This window comes from Atta colombica, unplaced genomic scaffold, assembly GCF_001594045.1.
Source record: "Atta colombica isolate Treedump-2 unplaced genomic scaffold, Acol1.0 scaffold100, whole genome shotgun sequence".
Lineage (NCBI taxonomy): Eukaryota > Metazoa > Arthropoda > Insecta > Hymenoptera > Formicidae > Atta > Atta colombica.
In genome coordinates, this window is record NW_017259185.1 from 3,706,432 (window position 1) to 3,715,977 (window position 9,546).

Below are 9,546 nucleotides of genomic sequence, written 5' to 3' on the forward strand. Positions count from 1 at the left end.
TCCAAAGAATAATTTAGTAATTTCGAGTATTCGATTTTCAAATTGTGAAAGTCAATATCTGTTTCCACCAATGTACTAATTAACAATGTAATAATTAACTTTAATCTTGGTTTAATTTATTTTTCATATGTTTTCGTAATAATTTTTACAATTAGAAAAAGATGAATCAAAACATTGGTCTACATTGGTGGATACAAGAATACTTCTCCATGAGAGTCGAAATTTCAAAAGTCACACAACCAATAGGATCATTTTAGTTCAACACATTATACAAACGATTTTTATTGGTCATATGATTTTTTTGGGATAAAGAGAAAATAATTAGAAATATTATATTCACCCTTCGCAATCACATTTAAGTAATTTTTTACCAGTAATTTTTTTATTTCAAGAAACAAAAACTAAATACGGCAATTAGTTAAATGCGCTTATTTTGACCCTGGTATTTTGACCCTGGAATTTTTAAGATATGGAATCACACACGAAGGTTAACTATATGATTGATAAAGCAATGTATTAAAATATTTAAAATGCCGCATTTTCTAAATATTCATTTATTTTTTACATTTGCATACAAAATACAATAAAAATTAAATTTTGCAATCTCTGAGCCTAAAAATATCCGTTCTGTATATCTTATTATATCATCATAATTGAAATAAAACTTATATATAATAATTATAATATTAATCGCATTCATTTAAATTAGATCATAATTGATTTTGCATGTTCAAAGATAAAAAATAAATTATTTAACTATAATTAATGTAATTGAATATAATATTATTTTATAAAAATCTGTACAAAATTAATTATAAAATAATAGCACGTATTAATATATATGTCTTATTAAATGTAACTTTAATCATTTCGCTTACTTTAAAAATATGGATACATATATTAATCATAATTTTCCATTATGAAACCAAATTAAAAATAAATGAACGCATACGATTTGCATTAAGTAACATAGGAACTAAGCGGTGTAATAACATCTCAAAAGCAAGAACACTAAAAAACAATATTGAGTAATACATGGCTCAGATAATCTCTCTACATGTATCATGTATTATCATCATGTATTATCATGTATTATCATTTTTATGATTTAATTAATAAAATCTGCAAAAACACACTAAACTCTCACATCACAACAGGCAATTTTGTTTAATATATAGTGCTAGTTAATATCATACAAAATCCATTAAGCATATCATCATCAGCAGTTTATGTATGAAAATACATCTAAACTTTCAAGGTAATAAATAAAAATTGCACGTTTATTTTGGTCAAAGAGAATATATGCATTTTAATTAGTTATCATTTGGAGTGTAGATGTTCTTCTTCATCATCACTGTAATCATCACTTAAATAGTGATTATTTTGTGAAAATTCAAAACGTCCTGTTTTCTTTGGTGGTGGACTGTAAGAGATAGATAAGATATATAAATTAAAATATATATATATAGTTAAATATATAGATTTTTACAAACAGTATATTAAAAAAAAAAACAAACCTTGCCTGATCTTCATCATGGCTGCTGTTACTACTACTTGGGCTACCGTCCCTTTTCGGACTCGCTGGTGGAGATAACGCTTGCATTAAGCGTCCTTTACTTTCATTCCAAATTGTTGACTACAAAAATAAAAAATTCCAATATATCTTCATATAATTTACATATGATTTAGAAAAAGATTATTTAAAAAACATGCATCCATTAACACACATCTGCACACACATACATACCAATCTGCCTTCTCTGCCGAAGAGCAAGAGGAAGGCATCAATAAAATCCCGAGATTTCTCTTCCCATTTGCTTATCATATCCATTCGTTTTTCACCAATATTTTCCATTACTCGTTTCCCCTTATCTTTTAGATCATCAAACTTGTTTTGTAGGCGAAACTTTTTCTCCTGTGAGATTTTATTTTTTATAACACATATTTGTTGTAACTAATATTTACTAATTATTACAACTAATTTTTATTTATTACTATTTTGCGTATTTTTTTCAATATAATCATATAACGTTTAAATTCAATAATGTAAAAATGGCAAATGACACTATATGATTCATAATCACTTACATTGAGAAAAGACACATTAAGTTCCTTTGCACTGTAGCCTCGTGCGAGATTTCTTCTGACATATATATCATAATCCTTGACTATCCTCGCAACTATATCCGACGTGGAAACCCCTTCTGTTCTCTGTGTGGCTACAAACATACCTTTAGCTTTTAATTTAGCATAAACGTCTGATGAATCATCTGTCATATATGGTATATCGTCATGAGCAACAAAGTCTATCTGTAATACAACATAATTCATGCAATTTCTATGAAATAAAATGTACAGCACTTGATTATATAAATTTAAAGATGTATATATGTACCTTGTGCTTTTTTATAAATTCATCATCTAATTCCCAGGGTGCATCTCGAACAACCTCATCTACATATCTACAATGTTTAACAGCATCATACCTTTCCAAGTCCGTCATTACAGTTCTTCCTTTTTTGCTATGTGTTAATTCATCATTACACACTGTAAAAAAAATTATTTGATTGATGTACGATAAGTAGATTTATATTTTATTTTAGCGATAAACAAGAACAAAGTATAATAAATGTGCTATAATAAAGTTTTCCTAAACAATTTTGCAGTTACCTCCAACAATAAGATAAACATTTGGAAAAATATTTTTAGCCTGTAAAAGTTGTCGTGCATGTCCTTGGTGGAAGAGATCATAAATACCGTCGGCATAAACTCTAATTTTTCTAGGAACTATAAAAAAAGGAGATTTAAATGATATGTAAAAATAAAAATTTTTATAATATTTAATATTTTTCATAAGAATTTATAAAATATATACCTTTGCCACTTCTTGCTTGTTTTAAGGTAATTCGCGTATTATAATCGCAAGCATTCCTTTCTACGATAGCATCTGGATCGTCACTAAAAGGTGCTTCTTTACAGATTGACTAAAATAAATAAGAAGATAATATATTAACAAGATAATAAATATTTATTCAATAAAAAATAAAGAATTGACGATTTGTGTAAAATTACATAAATAATGATGTATGTGATGTTAAAAGAAAAAAAATTTGTCACATTTCTTAATTTTTACGCTATCATATATTGTCCTTATTATTTATTAATTCAATTTATTATATCACATAATAATATTATTTTTTAACATATAATTCGTGTAAAAAAATAAAACTTACTGGTAATCTTTCCTGATAAACAGAAATTTGATCATTATAGTCCTTTAGAAACATTAAATTTGCATCTCCGTTACAATTCTGCTTGGATCCCCAAGTCATTGTTTGTTTACACTTCTATTTATAATAGAAACAAAATTTTTATACTATCTCAAATATTGTAATTAATAATTTATATTAAAATCATTGGATGTTTAAAAGTAAAAAGACAGCACAATTGTATTTAGCCACTTTCAGATATTGTGTAACTATAAAAAAATATGTACAAGTTTTAAAAATGTCGAATTGCTCTCAATATGTTTAAATTCAATGTGAGTTCACTTTTAGTTATCGAACAAGACTGCAAGAGCAATAAAATATTTCCGAGCTTTTATCACATTAGATATGCCAATCTAGAATCACGCCAGACTATTATCAGTTAAAAGCAATATTCCTCGCATTATCTCTAGACAACATATTAATGATTAGCTTGTTGTCAATATTGTATATAATAATAAACTATATAGAGTTTACAAATATATACATGTGTCTATGTTATGCATTCCAATGTATTCTAGTCTCCCAAAAAATTAAATATCTAAGTAAGGTAAACATACATGCGTATATGTTCTACAGCTGACATACATAAATTTACATTTAAACATATGTGATCCGATGAAAAAGTTTTTATTTGCTATAATCTCGAGTAAAAATAGATTTTTCTGGGAAAGTTTTGCAAAAGACTCTTATTAAGGTGGCTCACAATGTGATACGTTTTCATGGTTAAATAATAATAATAATAATGATAATGCCGACTTATTCGTTTATTTTGCATGAAAATTATTATCAATGCTTACAGCATGAAATTGAGAATTTTCCTTGGAGCAGGACGCACTTTCTCCATTAACGCTATTCTGGTGGGACACAGTAGTCAGCATAGTTTCCTCCCTGGTGCGCTTCCTGGACATTTTTTTACGTTTTCAACGGCGTTGCCATGCAGCCTTGATTTAACTGCAAGTAAACGAATACATCTGTCAGATTGCAGTTCGAGATCCTACGATGTGGGATCTATTGTAACAGACTCGTGGCCATCAATACGTTATCATTACGCAAGAAAATGTATAAGCGTTTCGATCGAATGATCGCGGCCGTTTCGCGTGAGCGGAATGTCGTCGCTCGTGGAGACGTAAGTCAAAACTGACTCCAGTTTAAAATAGAAACAAACCGCAACGACAACACTACTTACACTATCGCGGATAGATAGCGGGCGCGTTTTCTGCTGCATTCTCGCGTCGGTGGACGAGCCAGACTTATCGGAATAATCTACGATCCGACCGGTCGACGTCACTCGGCGGTGCCGCGCCTGCAAGCGTGTGACTTACGAGCCGTGTGTCACGCACGCCTGGCAGCCCGTGTCTCGTTAAATGCAGATTCACGCATTTCACGTCATTTACGGCGCGCGACTTTTGCCGCGTTAACGCAAATAGCCGAGCAACGCAATTCACAGTTGTCAAGACGCGATCGTCGATAAGGAAGGTGGGTGGTGTCGCTCGTACTTAGCATTCACATGGCTATCCAAACTATTCATCTGTCATAAAACAAGTCGGAGTGGAGATTCCGATCGGAAATTATTCTGATTTTTCTACAAGATTTCTAATAGAAATCTAGGAAATAATTGAATAATTCCGATCGGAATCTATTCTGAATAATTTCATAATACATACCCTTGATCTCGTTTCGCGATCCGTTTCCGAAATCGGCTCGGAAGAAAAATTGGAAAATTGCGATCCTCTGGCTCCTCCCTTTCCGCTCAAGTCAACCGAAATTCCGGCGAGAGATTGAGATAATAACTGGTGTTCGAACGTAACATGAAATTCGCGACGCAATCTCCGTGAAGGATGGTGAAGAAATTGCAACGTGTCAATACGCGAGCAAGTTGCTTCGACAGCTGACCCAGCAGACGCTCGTTGCGATAGGTCTGTTCTCGGTAGTTGCGCCCCTCGCACCTACTCATCTTCCCTCCTACTCTCATTCTGTTATTCGACCGTACATCTGTCTTCGTTTCACGCGAAGAATAGCAAAGAGTGCAAGGCCCGGCTTATGGACAGCGTGGTCTACAATGGCAATATATATAATGCTGATTCTACAATGAGTTTGTAATCGAAAGTTTTAGTCTTAATTGGTGACCAATCAGCGTTAATCATACAAATTGGAATTGGTCAACTTTACTGATAAGACTTAGGACTATCGATTATCGACTCATTGTAGAATCAGCATAACAGTATAACATGGATGAGGCTGTAAGAATAAGAAATTGACCAATCGCAGTCGATTATTCTTCTAACATTCGACTGTGATTGGTCAATTTTTTACTCTTACAATCTCATCCATTATTGTGGCATTATAGATCACGCATTACAGATGAGACAGGCTTGACGTCAATTTGGAGTAGCTATAATGTCCGTTTTTTCCGTTTTGTACATTAACTTTGATCTCAGTTCAATTTACTCTTCATTTTTTTAATAATTTTTAGAAATAGAAAAAGCGTTAGTTGAACTGAAATTAAAATTAAATTACATTGATAGAAACGAGCACGACATGCATATTTTGACGCAAAATATGCATGAAAAAAATCGATGAATCGTATATTTAACGAAGAATACCGTGTTACTGCGCTTGACGATTAGATTGATGGTTCTCGATTTATGAATGAATATTAATTAATTATCCTATGTTTGGCAGGAAAATGAGAAAACGAAAAACTATCTCCGGGATGGATTTCGACTATAATTGTTTTAATAATCTGCCACACAATTCAGAAAAACTATTTCTATATTAAAAAAAATACTACCCTCACAAAATTGATACTAGTATTGACCAATTAATTATTCATTTTGAATATTAAAAAAAAATAATGTTAATAATACTTTTAATATTAAAAAATAAGTAATTAATTGATCAGTGATATTAAATTTCTATAAAGGTTATATTATTATTATTATTATTATTATTATTATTATTAAACTAATTATATCATTAAACTAGCGTTAGACTTAATGCGAGATTCTCAATTTACCATTCCTATTGTAATTGTGGATGTCTAATCTGATGATAGCTTCGTAACATAACACACATATGTGTAGATATATACATATGTGTATTATGTTATTAGATAGCTTCGAGATAGCTCTAGACTTCAGGAATGTCCCACGCGATAAAGTGGATTCATATTGCAATAAATCTGTCTTTCATAATTCTTTCATTAAAATGAATTAAGATTTATAATTTAAAATTAAATGAAATACATTTAAATTAAATTAAAATTTAATTTAACTTAATTTAATTCTAGGCTGGCTTTTTAATCTTTTATAATTTATAGTCCTATATTTAAGAACGTTCTGAATCAATATTAATTTGACAATATATGTGAGATTTAAAAAGATAATCCTTTTCTGGAAAAAAAGTTCAATCTTTTCGGTAGAGATTATAAGATTCAGGTAGCAAGTTGACTTTTACAATCATTTGTTGTTATTTACAATCATTTTAACATCAGCTTGTTATTTCAGACAGCGCACATAATATTTATAAAATGTTTATAAATATTTATAAAATTTATTTTAGATATTTTTGTAGTCTTAGATTGCACAGATCATGAACATTTATTATAAATATTATAAAATATTTATTGTAAAATAGTATTTATTGTAAAATAATATAGTAAATGTTATGAAAATACTTAATGAGACATTATAATCCAAATAAAAAAAAACTTATTAGAAATATTTATTTATATTTATTATGAGTATTACATAAAATATTTAGTCTACATTTTAATAATATTTTGAATTATACACAGTTTTATACAAAATATAAAATATCTATATAATATTTCAAAAAATGGATATTAATAAATATTTTCATAAATATATTGTGTTATTTGGGCTGAGCACGTTCTCGTTTGCTCGGCAACAAAACATAAAACTGATTTTTCAAAACTTCGCCACGGAGGTTTCTTTGTGTAGCGTAATTTTGTGCGCATTATACACCACGTATGATTGTTTCATAAACGTTGCGTTGTCGCCAACTTTTTTCCGCTCTCTCTCTCTCTTTCTCTCTCTATAGTCTCTCATTTACGTATTGTTACGCCGTCGGCATCGCATCGAATTAACTGTGCACTAATTAATATCGGACGCCCCTCCCAATTACGCGAATGATCAATTTCAAACAACGCCGCAACGCTTCCATTGCAGCATGTTAAGCTTATTCTTTGCAGCCACACATTTTATCCAGCTTTCCTTTTCCTTTTTTTTATTCATGAGGTCTGTTTTCTGTTCTGAATTAATGTACACTTTTGGAATTTAAAGCGAGATAGATATATATTGATATTTGGCGAAAGCGAGAAAAAGAGTGCAGTCCCAATCAGCAAAGATAACTTTAAGATATCTTTGGGTTTTTTAAAAAATATCTATCAGATGTTTCATAAAGAACTCTTAAAGATATCTTAAAGTCTTACTATACGTGCGCGCGCATCAATTTTAGACGTTCTGTTCATCGAGGTCTAATCTAATGAAGGAATAAATGTTTAATTCTAGATAGAACAGAGTAATTAAGTTATAATGATATCATCATTAAGGATGTCATTAATTGATACTTAAAAATAAACTTATAAATATGGTGAAATATTTTATGACTTCTGTTCTACTTGAGAGAGAATAATATTATTTATGTGAATTCAATCATTAGTGCATATTAAAAGCTGCTTTATACAAAGTATCTATATATAAATGCAGTGAAAAATATACTCAACTTTATAATGAAATAATAGATGTCCATTCTGTTAAATAACGCGATAATATTATTATTATTAGACAGTACAGAATATTTATATATCTTTACCTACTTTACATTTAACTTTGCTAATTTCACGTACTGCAGCTTTTATCAATCTAGCGTAGATAAGTGAATGACCGAATTTGCTATTATTTTATTTTTAGCTTGAAAAGTGTAACAGCGCGGCTACAGAGAACAGAACTGTCGTTGTTAGCATATGACAACGCTCCAACTTGCAAGAAAACACTCTTGGCTCTCTTGTCGCCTTGCATCGATCAGTGGCATCCATCCTCGGAAATACGACGCGCGTGACACGTCGGAGCGACGACATACGGAACGCAAGGAATTCCAGAGCTCGTTTGTGTCGTAGCATTACTCGAATTCCAAGGTGCATTACTTTTCACGCATGATGCGCATGATGTATCATTTTTATCTTTTATTTTTTAAATTCAATGAACAACAAAGATAAAATGATACATCATGCTCATCATGTGAAACGAATGCACTCCTGAAAATGACACCGCGCGATGTCTTACCGTTGTGCGTGAGAGCCGCGCCTTCCGGTCTTCAAAATTTGCCGAGCGTCTGGACGTCGTTTAGTGATGGAGGGGGGAGTGTCGAAGCGATTTCGCAATTCCGCACCAAGCACCCTTTTTAGAAAGGGGAGAGGGATTTTTGCGATCTCGCGCGATCACAGGCTTATTGTGTGTTGATCTGATAATCGGGAAAACGGAGACGCACAACTCTTCAAGGTGAAGATTTATCGACACTTACCGTGCACTGCGTCGTGTCCGCTTTATCGCGCTTTATCGCGTCGCGAGTATGTATGAATGGCCGCTGTGGATGGAACGACGATAGAGCGGGCCCGGCTCTGCTACTAAGCGAGAGGGCGACGGTGACGTAATATCGGATGATCGCCGGCGTCATGTGTGCGCCGGCCGTTCCGCATGCTGGTGTGTATGTACAATCTACGTGAAATGGGTACGTGGAACGGTCCGCAAAAAGCGGAAAAAAAGCAGATATTATGCATTCTCGAAGAAATTTTCCTGTTTTTTTGTAGCAAGTGACTATTTGCGAAGTTGAATAAATTCCATTTCTGAAATAGGATCTTAATTTACATAAACAAATATAAATTATAAATATATGTGTGCGCGCGCGCGTGTAAAATAACGAAATCAGCTCGCTATAGATTTATGTCCAGAAAAATATATTTTATAAAACAAATATGATTATATAATCATATTTTTTTAAATATATATACAGCGGGACCTAGCAATAATTCACAGAAAGGTAGATGGGACTAAACTGAGACAAAAGGTCCTACATACAAAAAGTCCCATTTTACAATTTTCGCAATAATTAAAAATATATTAATTACTAAAAATCGTCGAATTAGTTTTCAATAATTTTTTACTCAAATTCTATCAATTTTACAAAAAAAACTAGCATGACAAAAATTTGATTTTTTCTCATAGAGTTCTAAGAATTTTTTCAGAACCGTATATAT

General features: G+C 31.5%; 1 protein-coding gene across 5 annotated transcripts; it reads right to left on the reverse strand.

Moving 5' to 3' along the window:
* Nucleotides 1-1,148: 1,148 nt before the first annotated feature.
* Nucleotides 1,149-8,904, reverse strand: LOC108686334 (choline-phosphate cytidylyltransferase A-like). 5 transcript variants are annotated; one of them, XM_018191614.1, is made up of 10 exons: nt 8,576-8,904; nt 4,067-4,220; nt 3,234-3,347; nt 2,876-2,984; nt 2,671-2,787; nt 2,396-2,547; nt 2,089-2,310; nt 1,748-1,915; nt 1,518-1,636; nt 1,149-1,423 (listed from the first exon to the last, which is right to left on the reverse strand). In XM_018191614.1, exons 2-10 carry the CDS (start codon nt 4,175-4,177, stop codon nt 1,321-1,323), a joined length of 1,215 nt encoding a protein of 404 aa, XP_018047103.1. In that variant the 5' UTR covers nt 4,178-4,220; nt 8,576-8,904; the 3' UTR covers nt 1,149-1,320. The 5 variants fall into 5 exon arrangements, with proteins under 5 accessions (XP_018047103.1, XP_018047111.1, XP_018047096.1 ...); XM_018191622.1 differs by having other exon boundaries at nt 8,814-8,902; XM_018191607.1 differs by lacking the exon at nt 8,576-8,904 and adding an exon at nt 4,934-5,142.
* Between the last annotated feature and the right edge of the window lie 642 nt (nt 8,905-9,546).

Excerpts from the sequence above, each read along its gene's own strand:
- LOC108686334 (XM_018191614.1), bottom strand. The coding sequence starts at position 4,177 with ATGTCCAGGAAGCGCACCAGGGAGGAAACTATGCTGACTACTGTGTCC. Across the intron at positions 2,985-3,233 it reads TTTATCAGGAAAGATTACCA|TCAATCTGTAAAGAAGCACC; the intron begins GTAAGTTTTATT and ends TATTTATTTTAG. Across the intron at positions 1,916-2,088 it reads TTAATGTGTCTTTTCTCAAT|GAGAAAAAGTTTCGCCTACA; the intron begins GTAAGTGATTAT and ends AAAATCTCACAG.